This window comes from Aulonocara sp. 'chitande type north' Nkhata Bay, linkage group LG10 (assembly GCF_057382095.1).
Source record: "Aulonocara sp. 'chitande type north' Nkhata Bay isolate Kocher_YH1m ecotype deep benthic linkage group LG10, A_spYH_male_GT1.1, whole genome shotgun sequence".
Classification (NCBI taxonomy): domain Eukaryota; kingdom Metazoa; phylum Chordata; class Actinopteri; order Cichliformes; family Cichlidae; genus Aulonocara; species Aulonocara sp. 'chitande type north' Nkhata Bay.
Genome location: NC_141353.1, coordinates 15,801,369 through 15,822,684, shown reverse-complemented (window position 1 = coordinate 15,822,684; position 21,316 = coordinate 15,801,369). Strand labels below are relative to the sequence as shown.

The following is a 21,316-nucleotide window of genomic DNA, read 5'->3' as shown; positions in this document are numbered from 1 at the left end:
TGTTCTAATTGTTAACGGAGCACTGTGCACAAGATTGTTGTCGGTTTTATAAACTCTGTGTGCTTTAGCCCCATACAAACCTATTAAAACTCGACACGTGTAACTTGATAACATAAAAAAATATTAATTAGCATAGCATTTTTTTTTTTAAAATTGTTAATGATTTAAACCAGCCAAATGAATTATTTGTCAAATAATACGCGGCAGCCCTTAAAAAAAGAAACCCAGTCTTCTAGGAAAAAACTAAAATGCTCTCCTGGTGAAAAACGAGTGTAAAATCAGTGTATGTGTAATTTTCTTTTTATTTCAGTTTAAAATAAATATTATGTTATAAATAAAAAACGTCCAAAAAATCAAACTATGAGTTAGGTGTATAGTTCCATATTTCTTTGCCCGTTTTACGCACCGCAACAGCGGCTGTTCTTTAGAGCCTTTGACTGCCCAAGTCATATTTATTAGGCTGAATAGGCTTTAAATTATATTTACTCCGTATAAACGTACTGCTAGAGTTTTCTAAAGAGACTAAAAACTGTTCCTAAATTGCGTACAGCACGTTATCTGCATCAGCGTGCCTTATTTGGATGTGAAGTTCCACTTGTAAACTTTCATTTAATTGTTCACTTAACCATTTTAACAAAACTCTAATATTTGCATTTGTTAAGATATGGGATTAGACCATTTTGTTAATTGCACCATAGAGCTCCATTTTGCTCACAACGTCCTCTGCAAAGCGCCCTTTATCCATTCAATAGCCCGGGGGTATGCGCCCTGGGGGAGCTTATACGCTCGGTGCTTCAAATGCTCAATTTATTTATTCTTAATTTTGTGCCGATCAATTCATTGAAGCAAAAAGGACTACGGTGTCTTTTTAAAAAGAAGAAAAGGGAATTGTGGACGTAACCTTGACGGAGCTGAGGAGAGGGCTCCCCTGACGCTGGAGAGCCGCTTGAGTCAACAGGCGCCCATCTAGCAGACTCGCCCTTGTCTTTATTCTGGCTAATTTTTTATTTACGGCTTTTCTTTGACATGTCTCTTATCTATCAGATTAAAAGAACAGCTTGTAACAAATCAGTCTGCACGATTTACAACAGCATTAAAAGGGGACAAAGGGAGCAGGCAGTCAGTACCTGAGAGTCTGGTAGACGGCGCGGCGCTGCAGCTGATTCGATGGTTTGAAAATACGCACGAAACAAAATACTTGAATCCTGAAAAAGAGCCTTTGTACGTTTCTTTAGAAATCAAGCAATTCTGCATGACAAAGGACAATTAATAAGCCGTCTTTTCACGACCAGCAGCTGGTTTCCCCGTCAAGGAAAGTTGGAAAAAATTCAGACTGAATGCGCGCAAAAGCCCTTTGCGCGCAGACAGCAACCCAAGGTGACCCATTTGGCACAGTTAAAATAACCAAGCCGAGGTAAAAGCGAGGGAACTGTCAAAAACATTTAAGCTGAAATATCTTGAAATTGCAAATCCCTTTATGTGGAGGGACGCTGCCGATGTGGGTTAGTCGTACAAAGGAGGTGGTTAAGTTGGAGAGGCTTTGGAAACGGACACGTGGCTTCTCAATGAGAGCTCTTTTGGACCCGCGTGGCTTGCTGTGGCACTGCACATTCAACTACTTTAAACTTATCCAGCTTAGTAAAAAGTGTGTAGTAAATCTTAACAAGTTAACTCACTAACTTTTTACAAAACAGTTTGTAAACTTTTACACACTTTAAGGTGTTTATTTACTCTCGCCTTAAGAAATAAATACAAGCTGTTCCACACTTCCAACTTGGTTTATAAATGCAGAGTCCAGACTTACTGCTGGAAGGGGGGAAATGACTTCCAGTAGATAATTTTCAATCAGGACTTTAGTGATTTTAATACACTTTTAGCTTAACATTTCATCACTTGAGGATGTGAGGCGTTTTTAAAAGACTTGTAACAGTTTTTGTCAGTAAGCCTAAGGAACGCGTTTACTGATAAAACTATAGTGGGTTTGTTTGTGTGGTTATAAATGAAAAAAAAAAAAGGTTTAATTTTGCTTTAACATTTAGAAGGCAGAAAAATATTATCCCCGCAGTCTGCAGTCTATCACGGTTATCATTTTATATTTCGCTGCAGCTTCAACTAACATCTCGACCTGCACTGATGGACTGGAAATGGGTTCAGCTGCTCACGCTGTGTTATAAAATGAATGTTATTAAAAAAAAAAGACAGAAAAAAAACCCCGCAAAAGCAACACGTTTCATTACGGAGCTGTTGTTGGTGACAAAGTGTGTTGAGCTTGCTGAAGTGGCAAGGAAGAAAACCGCTCGTCATTGCCTTGAACTCCGGCTGCATTCTGCTGCAACATTTGAACCTATTCAACTGTATATAATCTGTTTAACAGCTAATCAGCAGTGTAAGATGAAGGACTGGCACGCAGCTTCACTTTTCCTCAGTCGCCCCTCGCTAATTGAATATTAAATGCGCGCACTGTGCTCTGCTTGCCTTTTTCAGTGTGCTCAGAATACGCCTTTTTAATTCTCGGCCCATACACAAGCAGTGTCAAAGGTTGAGAAATAATGAACTGCTCAGACATGGAAGAGACCTCTGCGAGCGCCACCACTGACGCAACCTGAATGCCTCCGAGGATGATTTGTCTTTTTTTTCTGTCTAAATAGGTATGAGATTTGACATTTGGACAAAGAAACGTATTTGTTTTCTGTCGGCGTTTGACTGTGGCACCTGCACACAGGCCACTGATGTAAATATCAGACTTAGACATAAAAACTGGGGATAACAGAACTGTGCCGTGCGCACTGAGATGCGAAAAAGAAACATGTTGGTGTTGGTGGTGGCCTATTTATTGTGTCTAGGTTAGAAAGAAGAAGAAAAAATCAATTACAGAGTTTTCATTTGCTTTTGATGGTGTTAAAAAAGACTTGTGTGTCATTGCGTTTTAAAGCATTCTGTCAGTTTCTGTTCCAGGTAGTAGCAGAATTGTTGCTGAGATGCTGCTGCAGTACGTAGACCTTATGCTGTTACTGTGTGGGCATGCAGAAGGAAACCCTTTTTTAATAATAATAATTAAAAAAGGGGGTCAGGAGAGAGTACAAGCGGTTGTCTTTCCCCTAAAGACGCACAAACACGCGCAAAGTACACGCACTAAAAACACTCTGGAACCAAAGTGACAGACAACCCGAGTGATTCTCTCGGCCGACAGATAAAGGGCACCACACCTCTACCATCTCCATCGCCTTGTATGCCAAGCAGCTGAAACACTTTCACGTGCCTGGAGCGCACACTTTCTCCGTTTTCAGCGCGTTTGTCTGTTTGTTTGTTCCGCAGCTGGGTGGCTTGCGCGGATGTGCACTGTGAAGCAGGAGCGTCACCTGGTGGCAAAGCACAGAGCCAGGAGATTAAAATGGAAGCGTGTGTTCCACCAGGCTTACAAAGTTTTGACATGAAAAATCTCGGGGGGGCCCCTTACAGGAATACTTCTTATTCAGGCAGCAGCACCGGTCAGCTCTGTTATTCTCCTTTCAGGGAGCTGCTTTGAAAAGGAGAGGAAAACAGAGAATTCCTATCTAACCATCTACTTGTGAAGATTGGCACTAAGATCCAGATACATTTTTTAAGAAGGGCAGAAAAACAGTCAGGAGGGCACTCTTTAAAAACCTATTAAACTGTATTCAGCCTGCATGTACCTTTCAAAGTGATAGAGAAGCAATGGTGGTCTCTTACTGTAAAGTAGAAGATGAAGTTATCACCAAAAAGTTACAAAGTTAAAGATGAAGCGTTTGTTTCAATATTTAAAGCGAACTTGGTGTACTGATCCTTTGTGCCATGTCAAAGTGGTGAAAAGGAGCGTTACACAAAATATGTGCAGCACTCATGACTTTTACCAAAATCTCAGACTTGAATCAGCTTTGTATGGGTGGGCCTTGTTACAGTCATCACCGAAAACTTTGATGATGAAATAAAATAAACAACAAGCATCTGAAAATGTTTGGTGGGTTTTTTATGGAGTCTGTGAAGTTTTGAAATGAAAACAGAATTTGCTGGTGTTGCAGCCACTGGGTCAGGGGACAATTTACTGGATGAGAAAAGAACAGACTTATATTGGATATCAGCAAATTCTCGAGTATGTAAAAAAAGAGAAAACACCAAAGACAGAAAGGGGATCATTTCCAAATGTTTACCAATATAAAACAGCAGTGGTGAAAGATCACAGAGCTAGAAGCCTTTTGAAATAACAAAGAGCTGAAAGCTGTGATTCTGAGGGGAATTATGACTAAGAACTTAAGGAACCCAAACTTTTTCTTTGGAAAATATAGCCAAATGAAAAGTTTTCTTCCTTAAAATATTTAGAAGTATTTCTTTCTTTTGCATTTTTGGGATTGGTTGCTTTCATTGTCAGGGGGTACCAAAACACTTCATGCTGTCAAAGTGGAAACGTCAGTAAACTAATAATTAACAAATAATTAAACTCTAGCTCTGAAGTGGTGAGCTGGACATGCCGTGATTTAATAACAGTCATTGACACGCTGATTTATGTAAATTTTTTTTTTGAACATTTTATTTTCATAGCTTTCTGTTGTAACAAAACTCATCTTATGTACATTACTTTAGGTGCCATAATCAGATAATTAAGGCAAAGCTCATCTCGAAGGCTCCCCCCACTCCATGATTACACGCAATTCAATCAATAATTTTCAGTATCAACAAGTATACATGAGTTACAAAGTAATTAAACACTATGACACGAATCACACATCCAGGCTGTCCAAACTACAGAATAAAAACACCGCAACTTTTAATTACATGAAGGACATCTTAAATACAATTTAACATACAAAGTGATTTAAAAAAAAAATTCTTCTTTTTTTGGGCTGTTCACTCAAAAATAGCAGAAAATGTAAAACGGAGATGGTGTTATTCGACTTTTACACAAAGCACCATTAAGATCCAAGCACAGTGAATACAGTCAGCACGCACAAACTCAAGCTCCAGTTTACTGTCTGACGAGCAGCGCTGATCACATCATCAGATGACCAAATAAAACCCTCTCATTAAATCCAAAGTGAAATCCATTCAATCATATTACAGAAAAAAGTGACACAGGAATTAAAGCTCTTAATTCATGTGCTGATAGAAATTTCCTTTTAAATACTTCTTTAAAAAAAACAAACAGCCACCAGCTCTTCACTAAGCCGTCGTTGCATGTGTAATATATGTATCAGGTTTACGTAAAGTCACGTGAAACTTCATAAAGGAATAAATAAAGTCATTTTCCTGTAAAGGATCAGGCTTGAGATCTGTATTCAGGCTATTGAGAACAAACTAGGTTGACACAAGTATGTAAAAAGGTCATAATCTCATGCGGTGCCATCACATCGCTCACGAGTATGGGACAGGTTTCTTTCCAGTGTCTGTATTCTGACATTTTTAGAAATGAGTGTACCAGAATCCAGACAGCGCTCCTGCAGACTCAGCTCTCTCCATAACAAATGACTAACCATCAGTGATTAGTCAATGCAACCCGTGGAGCTTGCTTACAGACCGCATAGAGGAGCAGAAATCGTAAAGGTATGCTCATCTGCTGTGGGTCAATTTTTCTTCAACCTTCAGCACATTTCTGCCTTAGAGTTAAATCAGCAAACTATTCGAACAATTTGGCCTCAATAAAAATCTTGTGGGCTGGATTCTTGACTTGCAAATTGACTGGATGCAACTAACGGATAACTGAAATGTCCATATTATTATCTCACTGTTATTGTTTATCCCATGCAAAAACATGTGACAGGGCGGGTATGAACACAGGACAAGTTAACGTATCCAGATGACTGTGGTGTTGTTGGATGACTCCAGGATAATGAGACCGATCACAAGCTGGTACATTGATAATTTCATTATATTCTACTATTTTTAAAAATTGAAGATAATTATTATGATCCATGATTTTAGAAAATGTACTCCTACACAGATGTTTACATCCAACATCCATTTAAATCCTGAAAAATGAAATGATAGTAAAATATTCAACTTTATGGTGGAAAAAAGTGTTTATTGACTTAACTAAACAAAAATGAAATATGATTTTGCATAAATGAGCTCTCATTTGTTTTAATTTGCTTTTTTTGTATTGTGCAATGTATTTTTCTTTAATTTTACAATTCCCCAAAACTCATGCATCAAATATCCATTCACTAGGGGTTAAGAGGGAATATCTTCAGTTTTATACATTTCTTGGAATAATTATTGATTTAAAGCTGATCTTAATAAACTGTAAAAAGCTGCGTGTAAAAAAAACAAACCCATATTCTATCATCTGTCATATTTGCACATTGATAAAGCCACCTTGAGTTTATTGTATCATGCTTTTGTTGGGGCTGCTTTGCCCTTTTCCTCAGTGTCATATTTATCTATAAAGAACAGAAACTCACTGAATCAAATGGTCTAACGGGCTGACGGGTGAGCCGCGTCTACGGCACCGCTTTGATCGTGAGTTTCAGTTTTTTTCTTCTGGAGAAAGGCTCCGCGTCCCAAAGTGCAGAACAGCATTGTTTTAAAAAACCCAGCTTTGTTCCTGCAGCGATAACTCATGTACGCAAATCATAGTATAGTTATTTTAAAATCCTACATGCTGCTGTGTGGATCCTCTAGTTTATTATTTATGTCTTCACTATGGTACATTGTGCTTATCTGCTGTCCATGTATTTCTTTAAATATGCGTGTGAGGATGGATTACCTACTTACTCCATACCAAACCTTCCTAACCTGACCATTTTGAACTAAGTGTACCTGACTTGAATATTTCCATTTCATATCTTTAAACTTCTCCATACTTCTACTTTACTGAACTACATTTCTGTTATATCAGACAGATACAGCTACTAACCCTTTTATGCACAAAAACATCTACTAATCAGTGCAACAGATATTCCCTTCGTTTTCTTTCCTACTTCGTTAATCATCTCCAGACCCCTCGGGTTTCACTTCTAACTGTGGTAGTAAAATGTGGTTTAGACACTGCTACACCAAATGACTCCATACAAGTTTAAAAGGGACATTTTTTTCAGAGGTCTGTGTTGCTGGTAACATTTTACTTTCATGTATAACTTGGATTTTGAAGCTGTGTATGGTTAAAATGGTACTTCAAGCCTCTGGATAAACAACCAGTTTTTCAACCCTGAGTTAAGATTTTGTTTTCCTTTTTTTGCGGTTTAAAAGGTCAATAGTGATTTTTCATTCATCAGAAAATATTTAGCACAGCTCACTATTCCATCTATGACAAAAGCTGCCCGGCAGCCAGTTTGCAAGTTGCAGTTTTAATAGCAAAAGGATGCTTTTCATACTTTCCAGTCTGGCAGTGATTCTCTTTGACAGGGTAGGATATATATCATAACATGCCTTGGGAATGAGACAGAATGTCTGTTATCCTAAAATGAATTTTACATAAATTTCCTAAATGAGCTAAAAACAATTAGATGACAGCAAATCAATCTCTAACACAATAGAGACCAAAATAATAGACTAATGGAGACTTAAAAAAAACATTGGTTGCAGATGTCACTCAAGGATAAATGGCACTCAGGCACATCGTGGCTTCCTTTTCCTCTTTCCCACTTACTTCCTGTTTTTAAACCGCCTTTCAAGGAATGTGTGAGTCATACAATTTACAACAGGTTATCATATCATCTTCCTTGGGATCTTGATGTATCGCATCTATTTACATACATGGTCGCTGAGTGGATCTCCAGTCACTCAATCTGCCTGTGGCTCCTGCTGTCAAATATCATCGACCTTCTCTGTGGCTGGTAGAAGCAGCTGGTTGACGTTTCCAGTCTCTGTCCGCTTTTTGGGATAGTCATTTTATTCTGAAGAGCGATCCCCTCTGTTGTCCTGAAATTTTCGGCCATCTCTTTAGAAAAGACATTCGCTGCTGACGCGTCATTCAGGCTCTTGATGGGTGAAAGGAGCTTGCCGTCATCCCCCGACGTCGGATAGTCCATGATGGGAAACGGAGGGCTGAGCAGGATAAGACTTTGAGGTCTCTGTCTGTTCCTAAAGGACGGTCTTTGTAAGAGGTTCCCTCTGCTGGGTCTGGGACAATCCACAAACACTTCCAGGCTGGGTGTGTGCCTCCTGGTTATCACAGGCAATTCTGGAGTGGATGAGATCTTCAAAGACTCGGCAGATTTCTCAACACTTGGCTGTTTTTGGAGTATGGGGGCTGGCTCTTTATTCTCCAGCTCCTCCTTTAGGTCTGACACGCTCGGAGGAGGTGCAGCATTGCTTTTCTCCGTGCTCACTTTAGGATTCTCCTTTTCTTGTTCCTTCACCCTGTCAAATTCATTCTCGGGTCTGCAGTGAGGTATCTGGCTGTACTGCACCTTTGGGGGGATGACAGGGACAGCTTTGGCCTGGCACGTTTTTATCATGAAGGCTGTCCGCACAGAAGACACGCTGACCGGGGCCGAGTTTCGCCGGAGAGGCGCCTGCCGATCGTTCAGAAACAGCTCCAACTCTGAGGGCAGCCCGTTGTTCACAGCTCCAGATGAGGCCATTAGCCCCCTCTGACAGGAGGAAAACTCTGATGAAGTACGGTTTTGCTGATTAGAAATGTCTCTGATATACCTATGTCCCAGATCCAAGTTAAGCGAACACGGCCTGTGTTTAGAAAAGCATTTCTCCTCTCTTTTCTCTGAAGCTGCTGCCTCATACGACATTTGTCTATTAAACCTCTGAGATGACGCTGTGTTCTTCGATTTTGTTGTGCTGCACTTTTCCGTTTGAGGTTGTGTTGTGCTATTGCTGTTCAAGCTCGACCGTGTAGGTGCCGAAGGAACGTACATCCACGTTGTTTCTGGTTTGCTGTTTGTAGTCTGAAGGAGGTTTCCTGGAGAGCATTCGGTGCTCCTGAATAACTTGTTGTTATCAGCTTGAGGAGATGAGCTCTTCTCCACCTCTAAGCTCAAAGTTTCCCCGTGTGAGCTGAAGGGTGACAGGTGGTTAAATAAGTGCTCCAGATCAGGTGAGTGGAGTGGGCTTGTAACCCACTGCTTAGTGGAGCTAATATCCTCCCAGGGCTCCACCAGGTCCAGCTCCTCTGAAGTCCCTCCTTCATCATCGTCGAGGTTCGGCAGCTCCAGTGTGTTACGTTTCTCCTCCAAACACACTGGAAGCCTCTGAGGGATCTCCAACTCAGGAATCATAACTTTCTTCGCTCCATCACTGAAGGCATTTTGGTTCTCCTGAGGAATTTCGTGTTTGTGAGATTTGCTGTCTATATTATCTGCAACCACAAGAACATCCTCAATTCTTAAATGATTTATGACTTGGTCTGAACTGGCTTTCTTTGGACAAAGCTGGCTCTGCTTGGTGTAAACTGAGTTATCTTTGTTTAAGGGTGGGATTTTAAGATTCAGTTTCTTCTCTTTCTCATCCATCGTGTCAGTAGGCGGTGCAGTTTTGTGAAGAGACAGTAAGATGTCTGATTCTGAAGGCTGCTTCTTTGCGACGACTTCACAATCACTCCGAGAGGTATTTGAAGACTGCTCTCTACATAGCAAAGACAGAGATGGAGAGCTGCGGCTGCGCTTCGCCTTAACATCCATTGTTAACTTAGTGTTCACACAAGTGCTTGTTGAGACGTTAACTTGTTTAACATTTTCATCCAGCAGGTCAAATTCGGGTTCAGTTATTTTCAGTTCCTGGTTTAGGTCAGACCACAGGTCTTTGCCAGTAGAAGATCTCTTATCCTGGGAAGTTATAAGGGATAAGCAAGCAAAGATTAGCAAAGAGTAACAAATTACAGCAAATGTACATGAGCAAGAACAACTGGGTTACCACACTAAAACATTTCTGGTATTTTAAAGCAGTGTTATTGGGTCTGGTTAGTTCCTTTTTGTAAAAAAGGCTAAACCTGAGTAAATAACGTGACGCAAAATACTAATAATACTAGCAAATACAGTACTTATTCCTTAAAAAAAAATTAATTTCACAAATTATTATGGAGTGTTACACCTGAACTATAATAAAAGACAACATCTGTAATCGGAGATGATTACCAGTTGCTTCTCTGTGGGCAGGTTGTGCAGTTCTTTCCCAGAAGATGGCGCTGCATCTTTGCCTTCTCTTGCATTTGCAAGGGACTGCAGTTCCAGTTGAGAAATATTCCTCTCTCCTTGACCGTCTTGGACCATTTCTTTCCTTATATCTGAATAAAACATGTTTTTTGTTTTCATTGCAACCGGTTACACAAGTATGACTTTAGATGTGAGCAACAATTCACACAAAAAAAGGAAGATGGCCTTACCTTGTGACGATACCCTGGACGTCACCTCCTCTACGTTATTCTTCTCTGCTCTTTCCTGCCTCTTCCGTTCCAGTTGGGGGAAAGTGTTGCTCTTTCCACTGTTGCCGCTCTGCTCTGAAGTCTCTTTGCAGGGTTTCAGAGTAGCTGCTTTTTCTTTGCCGTGCCCTCTGCATGGCGTGCTGTTAGAGCTGATAACTGCTGACACACGCAGAGGTACAGACACAGCAAAAGGCTCAGATATGTTGACGGCTCTGCGCTGATGCCTCGGCGAAGACTCCAGTGGGAAGAAACTTCCTGGAAAGGAGGGTCGGGAGGAGCTGTTGTGTGAGGAAGCCGAGTACAACATCCTCCTGTTTTTTGGGGAGGTGGGCTTGTAGCCACCGAGGTCGTCACCTTTAAACACCTTGAGCTGCTCTGGCAGGTTTTTCTGAGGGGGCTCAGAGCCCTTCTGGTTCTCGCTGACATTCCAGCCACCCGTTGCCCCCCCAGTGTTCTTCCCTTTAAACTCCCAGTTTTGATCATGTTCGCTGATGTCACAGAGCGAGTCGGATCCCAGCGTTCTGGATTTTACATCCGGAATGAAAATACTGCCTGGTCCACCAGCTGGACTATTGCTTCCTGTTCTGTCATCATCTGCAATTCAAAGTCCAAAAGTGATAAATATTAGCATAAGAAAATGTCATGCCCTTTTACACACACGATTTCTGAGAACTACAGTATATGCAATGGTACTCTCTTATAACGAGGCAAAGAGAAAGTCTTTTGCTAAATTAAAACATCCAAAATTTATGCAGTTTGTTTCAGTTCCATGCAAATAGTTACAACAAGGTTTAAGCCCCACCTGTGTACAAGGACTCCATGCTCCTGGATGGACGGAGAGCAGCTTTTTCTGTAAGAAAACAAAAAAGAAATATTAAATTAACACTAACTAGCATGGGCTGGATATTCGCTTTAAGGCCTGCATAATTTTGAAACATCATTAAAGAAGGTCAAAGGAAAAGGCAAATCATGTTGTCCAACTGTTTCTAACTTGCTTGGCTGTTCATGTTGCCCGGTGGGGACGTATATTTAGCTAGTTTTCCTTTAAATAGTTCTCTCCTGTGGGAATCTTTACCTGTCATTCCCTGTGCTCTTATGAGCACACTGCCATTCCGGCTAAGTTTTCCCTTTGGGTCCAAAGACCTTCCGATGTTAAAGATAGACTTCCACTTCTTCGATTTCCCAGAAAACTTTCTCCTGACAAACGAAGAGAGAAGATTAAGCTCACTGGCATCTGTCACATGTCACAGCATCACAGCACTTTAAACACACGTGAGGCTGAGGCCAAATCTTACTTGTTGTCTGATATGTCTATGACGGTGTGATAGAGCGTGGCCGTGCTTGTATCAGGCAAACTGTTCTCTCGCTGGCGTTCTTTATGGAGAGGGTGGTCTGGACTTAAGGAGCGAGCCTGAGCTTCTTCCAAACTCATCAACTTCATTGGCCCACACTGGCCACTGATGGGGAGCGTGGCGTACTTTTCCCCACACTTCGAAACCGGTCCTGGAGAAATATAAAATGTTGTTTTTTGCGCTGGTAACTGAGAAAATGCTTCAGCTCAACATTTCTCCTCAGCAAAAGAAGTGTCATACCTTCTTTGACTTGAATTTGTTCACTGCTGAAGATCTGATCTGCGTGGTTTAAAATAAACTCAACCACCGACTGTTGTATCCGCACCTCCTGGAAAGCCATGTCTCCATTACCAGATGAAGCCTCAATGTCTTTAGATCTAAAAAAGGAAATACAAAAACAAGTGTTGAAACCCAACAGTAAAAACTTGCATTGACACTGGATGGCGTATAATGTGTCTCAACCACATCTAAACGCACCTCAGCAGATTTGGAGCCCACACCAAAGCAAGGTTACGTGTATGCATGTTTGTTTGGGTGCTCAGGGTAGCGAGGTGAGACAAGTGCTTTGCAAGGTACTCCAGAGTCCTAAGGATAGGTGAGAAAAAATGTGTTTTCACACTTATTTAAACACGATTAGTCAAACACAGTAAAGAGTTTGTCAGCAGGACGACTGTCACATCCATTAAAGTTTAAGAAGTTAAAGGTTCACCTGAAGTGAGCAGTCGGCAGTTCTTTGATGACCTTCTGAATGTGTAAAAGTCTCTCATGATCGTCCTGGACTGAGACCACTTCCTGCATGCGAACCGCACAAAATAATTCACGTCAGCCTAATTTTGTTACTTTGAGATACATGAACGCCAGCATTCTTTTAAGTATATGTTAGAGGAAGTACATTAGAAGATTGTTTGAATTATAGAGTACCATTATATTTTAAAAAAAGCATTAGCGTTTTCTCTGCAGCTCTCTAATCATTAATCAGAGAAAACCTTAATATAGCTGCAGAACGACTAGATTGCCCTGCACTAAAACAACATTGAACTTTCTTTTTCTTTTTTTTTTTTATCTTAGATTACACTCGATATGATTAATGTTATAATTATCTGTAGGGTAAAAAAAAAATCTAGCTGTCAGGGCTGTTAGCCCTGTTAACAGACAAGCATAGGTTGGTATGTTTGCTGTAAAACTAATGCAGTGGAGCTTCAAACAGCTGAGCTTTTGTAAGTTGCATTTAACTCAAACAGTCAAAGTACAAACCGTCCACCTAAAAATAACGTTTTATGCAAAAAAAGGAGCAACGTTTGCAATCTGAAAGCAATTTAGCACCAACTTTGTTCTTTTAAAGAAAACAATAAAGTTTTCTAAACTGTTCTTATGATGTTTTTAGTGCACCGTGCGAAGGGCAGATTTTTCCTAAAACACTGGAGTCCTGCAGTTTTTCAGGAACCAGCGGCACGAAATGTATGAATGCCAAGGTATGCAAATGCCCCGTGAAAGTACACAGAACGCTGGGCAGAAAATATGATCCTGATCTTAGAGTTTGATATTCCTGTTTCCTTCTTTCCTACTTTCTTGCCTGCATTTTATCCAGAAAATTCACAAATGTTCGGTGCTAAAAATCTGAATTTATGAAGATGTGATTACACTTTAACTGTGTTTTTCTAACTTTGTTGTGCATCTTATGCAACAGTGAAACAGACAAGATGTTTTTCATCTTTAAATTAAGTTTTTTTCATGAGTAACACATTTTTTGGAAGTGGTTATTGTTGTCATTACTGTAAAATTACAGCTGTTATAAACATGAAAAACTCTTTATGAATAGTGTCATTAGGTCAAAAAATACCATTTAAATGCAAATTAGCCAATATGAAGCTGATATCTGCTAATTGTACCCTTGTGAGTGACATATGACCAGCTGAACGTGCAGTCAAACCACTTCTGTGTCACACAGGATCCCCCCTCCCCCATCACGACAGCAGATGTGACTTGAATGTACTCACGGTGAATTTGCTGTAAAGCTCATATGTGAGCAGAGGATTGGGTAGCTCCCTGAAGTACAGCTTACATAAGGAACCCACACAGTGGATGTCCTGGAGGTACACTTCCTTTGTAAGGTCAGGGCACGCCTCAGAACAAAATTCCTGCCTACACACAAACACACACACAGACTTAGCTGAATGCTTTGATTGTTTAACACCCCTGCTAACTACGATTGCAGAATGTAGCTGGTAAGATTTAAGTCTATTCAGTTGACTTGTGTTATTTTGGGGGGGGGGGAAATTACCAGCAAAGATGCAAAAAAGATGCAAAAAAGATCTAAGGAAACACTTGCATAACGCAGATGATTTATGTGTGTTGTTTCTTTCAAGAAGAATACATACACCAGTAACTGTTCAGAGAAGCTGCATATAAACAGAGGCGATACATACAGACCATCAGGATTAGTCTAAGATTTTAAATCGTAATTCTTAGCATGTCATGTCTAATTGTTGCAAATCTTCAAAAAAGTATGGTAGGAGTACCTGAGACGCTGGATATTTGAGGTAACCCCCGACAGTCTGTAGATCCCGTCCACAATCCCATGTTTCTCAATAAACTCTGCACATTTCTTCAGGACCTGAGGAACTTCATTAAAGAAACAATGTTAATTGTAGAGAAACCTGAACGATTATATTTCATCGTGTTTCACCTTTTTTTTTTTCCTTTACACATATCCACATTGCATTAATCGGAAAAGCAAGGGGAGGAAATTGCTGTACGTTTAACTTTCCACAGTAACAATGCATACGGTCGACTTCATGGTATGTGGTTTGTTCCACTATGACCGTTTTCGACTCCTTGGGGCTGGTGATTGTAGGTGGACAGGAAGTTAAAAATGGTTTGTTTGTTTCAGAGGAAAGTTGACACACCCAGTCCTTGTAGCTGGGATTACTTACGACATTTCCTCTAATAGAAAACGGCTTTTGAAATGTTACCACTGACCTGCGCAGCTTTCTAAACGACGGCACATCACCTTCTGAACACAACTTTGTCTTGCTCCACTATTTTAAAACCTTATGAGAATGGACTGCAACCATACGATCCGATCGCAGCTTCCCTTTAACTAATTATGAAAATAAAAATTGACTGCAAGTCACTTCCTGGGTCAGCTTACTCTTGCTTTAAAAAACTTCTGAATAATAGAAATGACCTCCAACATTTAATCAGATTTTTCATCTTCCGAGTTTCACGCAGATCAGCAAACTGCTGTCATTAATTATTATCATTAATTAACTGTGCATTATGAAGGTTTATAGAATGTATTTGACATGTTTATTTGTCGTACTTAAAGATGAAAGAATTTAATTAAGGCATTATTATTTTAAATGAGTATTTAAGGTTCCTATACTGACTTACAAGTCTTAAAAGTATATTGCTACTTATGACTGAATGTCAGTCCCCAACTTATTCCATTTGTAGTTATATTGACTGTACAGTAGTGTAAACGCTTGCTGATGTTAGCCTATCAGAAAACGTATGATAGTGGCAGGTGTTGAACTGTTTAACTGTGTCTTGTCAGTTTCATAGGCTAAATAGTCAAAGTGTGACAGGAAACTGAAAGCAGTGTCCGAAATCAACTTTTTGACTTATTGCCAAAGGAACTGGTAGCTTGGAAAAAAGCCATGCATATTTTTCACCACCACAGTTCCTGAAGAATTTCTTTTTCATAGATACTTACATATACACACTTGCCATTGCTGCAAAACTACGTTATTAGGTTGAATACAAACTTAAATAAGAGGCCATAATATACTTTATTACAATATTGTGACATTATTGTGTTATGTTGTAAAATAAACACACTGCCCCATAGAAGGACAGACTTCTTTAGTCTCTACAAAGTTTAGTCTTTATACTTATCTTTATACTCACTCATTAACTACTTCCATATAGCTTAGAGAAATTAGCATTGGAAAAAAAAATGCAACTTAAACATAAACACAGGTCTCAGGAAGCTAAAGGTTACATTCCAAATTAAAAGTCTACTCATATCTGTTGATTGGAAGGTGTTCTTTTAGGACTCTGACTGATAAGGGCTGAAATAGTAAAAAAAATAAAATAAGCATACCATGTTTTTGTTTGCCTGAAATAAAAGTTTGAATATAAAACAAATTAAAAAGTTTTAATCAACATTTAGCTTTTTTAGATATTGAATTTTATGTAATGTTTCAGTTTTTTTTCGTACAAAACGAATGATCTCGCAAACAAAACATAGACTGTGTCCTCAACAAAATGAATGCCTGAATATTACTTGCAGGAGTTAGTCTCTCATTCATCACCACAGACACCAACAATCTGCTATTTAAATTCTCTTCCTTCTGACTTAATTGGACTTTTAATAGCATGCTTGTGGTTAAATTCTGGACGATGAGGCACTCTGGAGTTTCCATTTTGTGCCTCCGCGTTTCCCGACTTAGAGAAGATTTCTGCCTCTCGCAGAAGGACAAAACGCAATTTGATTTTCATCTGTTTTACAAAGAAGCCTCGGAAACAGGATTTGACTGCATGTGGCAACAAATCAATACACGAAACTTTGTAAAAAACAGGTATTTGCACGTCTTGCTACTGTCATCTTAAATGTTTCATTAAACACTGAACATGTTACAGAAACAGTTGTACGTGGACCAAAGTATTTGATGCTGTTATTTTACAGAGCCAACATCACATTCCTAATGTGAAAAACTGAAAAAAACCTTACTTCATCTAGACAGGAAGTGTATGTTTTAAACTTTCTTGGCATCAAATCAATATTTATTCATTAAATATTATCAACTATTATTTATCATTTGTTTTTTTTTGACAGTTTAGATTAAAGTTAATCTTAAAAATGCAAAAGTTGAGAGTATTTTCTGTCAAATACCATTTATTGTAGATGTACAAGTGTGCTGAATGCATTATTGTCACTTGTGCACAACGCTGTGCTTTTAAAGCTGTTTCAGCACTTAACCATACCAAGAAGAGCAATACAGAAAACACTTTCAAATGCGTCAAAATATATAGGTTTTTGAGCCTTTACTCAACTTATCATCTATGTTGTGTTGCTGTGAGTTTGCCGGTTGCTCTCAGGGGTGTTCAGCTACTTTCATGGAGAGTCACTAAGAGTACAAAAGCCCAATATGCTTCCATGACATAGGAGTACAACCTATACCTCCTCCCTCACTTCCTGTGTTGAATACCCCGCCTTGCAGTGTGTCCACTGTAACAGGTCATCTTTAAAGTTACCCTCTGCGTAGCTATTCATATCTGCACGTGGGAGGGTTTTTTCTTCACTCTTTTCATATTTAACATATGATGTCAAACCTCGCATATGACGGTGGTGATAAAAGAACGAGGATGACATAAACGGACACGAAAAACCCCAGAAAGCTAATGAAAACCCGGTTAGTTGAACTATCTGTTGAATGAGTCGGGAAGTCTTTGTTTCTGGTCTGTTTTTCTTGGCTCGTTATTTTCTCACAGAAGCAGGGAGCCGCAGTCCTAGCAAGTCTTTTGGTAGGCACAGAATTACTCATAGGAACTATAGCCACCATAGGAAACTGACACAAAAATGTAAGAGCCACACCCAACGTCGCAAATGACCATTTAATTTAGTCAGTGGGTGAATGAATGACCTTACTAAATGTAAAAAACTTGGATACATACAGTGTGTATATGTAACCGCTGAACAAAGACTGTGTTTATTACATGAAGGAATGTTTTGTCTTCTACTCATACAATTTTTCTGTTAAAATAGCTACAACAACATAAGAAACGACTAGTAAAGCCTATTACCCTCATTATCTTCATTAGCCTCTATCTGTATGGGAAATACTTATTAATAGGAATAGTTTGAAGTTTAGCAACAGTTCTGGTAAAGTAGAATTAGATTTCAAGGAAGCAATTTTTAAAAAGAAAGAAAAGAGTTTACCATCTTGTCCTGAATTCTGGAGATGTTCTATCAGGTCACAGCCGAACGCATTTTCACTTCCTTTCTTCTTGGTCTTCTGCTTCGTCCCTTTATTCTTCATGTGGATCCAGTTAGTAGTCCAGATGATTAAAGCAAAAGGTTCCTTGAGAGCACACCGAATGATCCATATGACCTCAAGAAAGTTGAGTTAGTAGATCAAAAAGCAGCCACATAGAAATCCCAGCAAACAGCTCCCAAAAAATCTGCATCCGCTCACATTCTGTCTGACCACACTGCTGGAAGAGGAGAGGAGAAGTGACGTCACTTTTTAAACTTGAAGTCCTTTAGAGTGTTGTCACTTTAACAGAAGACCAAACACAAAAAAGACACGGTGTGACTGTTGGTTCTCTAGAATGTGGCATTATCTCTGAAAGCTCTGCAGAAACTGCGTTAGGATCCGTCGGTTTCCTGTCGTTTTTCTTTAACCCCCAACCAGTCTCGCTCTGCTCCTTCTTTCTCCTCCTCTTTTCCTTCATTCCACACTGTCTCCTTTTCTTCACAGATTCTCTGTAGCTAAGACGAACATGCGTCAAGAGGGGCAAGAACCCCCCCAATGAAGAATGGCCCTAGTTTTACACAGATTTCTCTAATTTCACAAATAAATACATTCACGTAAACGTGTTGATTTGTGGCAGTGGTATGCCTGGGATTTTTTAAATGCTGAGACTATGCAAGGGGAGGGATGTGAAGTTAAGGGAGTGAGAACAGCTGACACTTGTGTTTCTCTCCTAGTTTAGTAATTACTCTCTTCTTCTCTGTATTTTTTTTTTGATGTGCCCAAACCTGGAGCTAACGGGAAAACTTCTCTCTGCCTTCCTGAATGCTCCCAATGTATACAGTTTCCTGTGCAAAGAGCTCCGGCTCGAAAACAAAAACAGACGGGTTCTGAAGGAAGAGGGAAGTGGGAGTTGACTGAAGTAAGGGCCTGAAGGGCACAGATGGGAAATGGGGGGAAATGGGGAGGGGTGGCGTGGCGAGATGGACAACACATGGTTCTTGTTACTAACTGCTACATATGTAATCTTTGTCTTTTTCAGTTCAGTTTCTATTCAAACAAATAATGAATTAATGGCTAAAACACTGAGTCGTGTTAGTTATAGAATGTAAATGATTTCTATGTAATATTTTCCATGTAATACAAACACAATTGCAGGGGTCATTATGCCCAACTCCATAAATAGTGAGTCTATACATTCACCTGCCACAATATAAGGTACACCTTATATGTATTGGGTTGGCCCTACTTTTGCCTTTAGAACTGCCTTAATTTTTCATGGAAACATTCCAGGGTTTTGTCCGTATAAATATGACAGCATCACACAGTTATTGCAGATTTGTCAGCTGTACATCCATGAGGTGAATCTCCTGCTTCTCTCCAGACATCAGAAGATGAGTACGCTGTAGCCCTAAAAGTATGGGCATGGTCAGCATAATATTCAGGTAGGCTGTGGTGTTTATGCTCAGTTGTTACTAAGAGGCCCATAGACCACTACACCACTGACATCATTATGAACTCTAAATCCACAATTTCTTGTTTTTCAGACTATTCTCTGTAACCCATAGAGGTGATTGTGTGGGACAAAATGCCAGATCAGCGATTTGTACAACAACCATTCTATGTTCAAAATGACTGAAATCAGCTGCTACCCCATTCTGATGCTTGGTGTGAACTACAGCAAATCATCTTGACCATGACTACATGCCTTAATGCGTTTAGTCACTGTGATATGATTATACCTAATAAAATGGCCAGTGAGTGCATTCTTGAGCGTTGTGGAACTCTGACGGTTTAACAGGGAAAATTACAGACCCCAAGAAACATATTCCGCAAATGAGGCTTGGAATTTTAAAGCCGTGAAAAACTGAATTTTCCATGAAGTGACATTTTTGGACATAATCGCCGATTCCCCCTGACAAACCACCGAGTGCAATGATTTATTAACTGTAGACATTTATCGAATTAAAACAATTTACTCCTGCCAGAAAAACATGCATATGCAGACACCAAAGAGCATGTTAAACCAGCCTTACGTAACTTGAAAAACTGATTTGGAGTAAAAGCAACTTTTTCCTATACAGAAATAAAAAGCTATAAAATAACAAGCTGCAAACCAAACATTAAAAACATAAGCCTGGTATCACTTTTTAATGGTAAACCAGATAGGGAGTAGTGCTGCCTTTTACACGTCTAGGAGATATGCAGTAACGTTAGCATTAATCTAGAGTTTTGCTTTTTGTCCACCCCATAACTTAAGCCTAATAAGTCTAATAATCATGCTTCTTTTAGCTGTGTTCTGGCCTCCTCCTGCTCCCTGGGGAAATATCTGGCTCCTTGGCTGTTAAATGCTCGGCTCTGTTTACCAGCTCATTGCTGACATTGTCTGCCTCCCGCCCAGTCGCTAACACAAGCAGTGTGAGTGAACCAAAGTAAAATAACAGGCCGGAAAACCAAAACAATGAGTTGACAGAAGCTCGAATTCTCAGTAGAGCAGAGAGAAAACGGCAGACTTGGGTGATGATTCTATGCGGATTCTTTACATACAAATAATCCTTTCTTTCTCTAAAACATTAACCACCACTTTTTACTACAGCTGTCAAAAATGCCAGTTTCCATGTCTTTCTTTTTTTTTTTTTTCCCTCTGAGAACATTTTGTTAATCCATCCATCTGTTCTCACTTCTACGTATTTATGAAAACAAGGAATCATTTTCCCAGGATCTATTTGTTCTAAACAGACATGGCTGATACTGACATCTAGGGCTGCCACGATTAGTCGACTAGTCACGATTATGTCGACTATTAAAATCGTCGACGACTAATTTAATAGTCGACGCATCGTTTGAAGCTTTGTAAGATCACAAAGGACGCAGGAATGAGTAGTAGGATTTAAGAGTGTAATAACGGACTGAAACAGAAGATGGCAGCACTGCATGTCCAAGGATGCCAGCTGCCGTTAAACCCCGAAGAAGAAGAAGCTGTGTCCCAGAATTCATAGCGCAGCCCAGCGCAGTTGTCAACAATGGCGGCAGCTAGTTAGTTTTAACTTTACTCTTATTATTCTTTCTGGGTCACAAAATAAACGTTTAACATATTTTCAGGCGAGAATGTAGCTGTGTAAACCTCAAATATCTGCTCAGTTTATCAAGACACCACATATTTTCAAAAGCGCTCCGACGTTTTCGGAGACGTCTGTTACCCACTAGCTCGTTAGCTAGGCGGGGGCAAGGCTAACTAGAGCCGTGAGAACACCGGACTCCCGGCAAATCGTTTTCAAACCCACCGCCGTCTTTCGCTAGTCAGGTTAAACATATATATAAGTCACTTAGATAACTTAAATGTTATTGTTTGGCTTTTTTCAGTATTTTATTTGTTCCTGAGTAAATCGGTTTGGCTGAGATTAAAGGTATAGTTTTTGCACAGCTAAAACTGTCAAGCAGACAGCTGATTATCAGAAGTGTGAGACGCTGGAGAATATACTCCGGTGTCCTGTTATATTTTAGAAAGCAAGGAGTTTATTAAACTTCACCGAAACAATCTGCAAATTTCATTAAAAATTAATAAACTACCATCTTGTCTTTATTTTTAGTTAGCACAAACACTTCAAGCTGTAAGCTAATGATAGTTATATAAGACCAGATGCTGCTGGTGCAATAAG

The 21,316-nt window shown here is 39.7% G+C and overlaps 1 protein-coding gene across 1 annotated transcript; it reads right to left on the bottom strand.

Annotated features, from left to right (window-relative positions):
• Positions 1 to 4,524: 4,524 nt before the first annotated feature.
• arhgap31 (Rho GTPase activating protein 31) lies at positions 4,525 to 18,184 on the bottom strand. Its single transcript, XM_086308575.1, has 12 exons — positions 17,624 to 18,184; positions 14,199 to 14,301; positions 13,677 to 13,821; positions 12,389 to 12,471; positions 12,157 to 12,264; positions 11,920 to 12,056; positions 11,623 to 11,830; positions 11,403 to 11,524; positions 11,130 to 11,177; positions 10,289 to 10,921; positions 10,041 to 10,189; positions 4,525 to 9,731 (listed from the first exon to the last, which is right to left on the bottom strand). Exons 1-12 carry the CDS (start codon positions 17,721 to 17,723, stop codon positions 7,731 to 7,733), a joined length of 3,837 nt encoding a protein of 1,278 aa, XP_086164701.1. The 5' UTR covers positions 17,724 to 18,184; the 3' UTR covers positions 4,525 to 7,730.
• Positions 18,185 to 21,316: the final 3,132 nt, after the last annotated feature.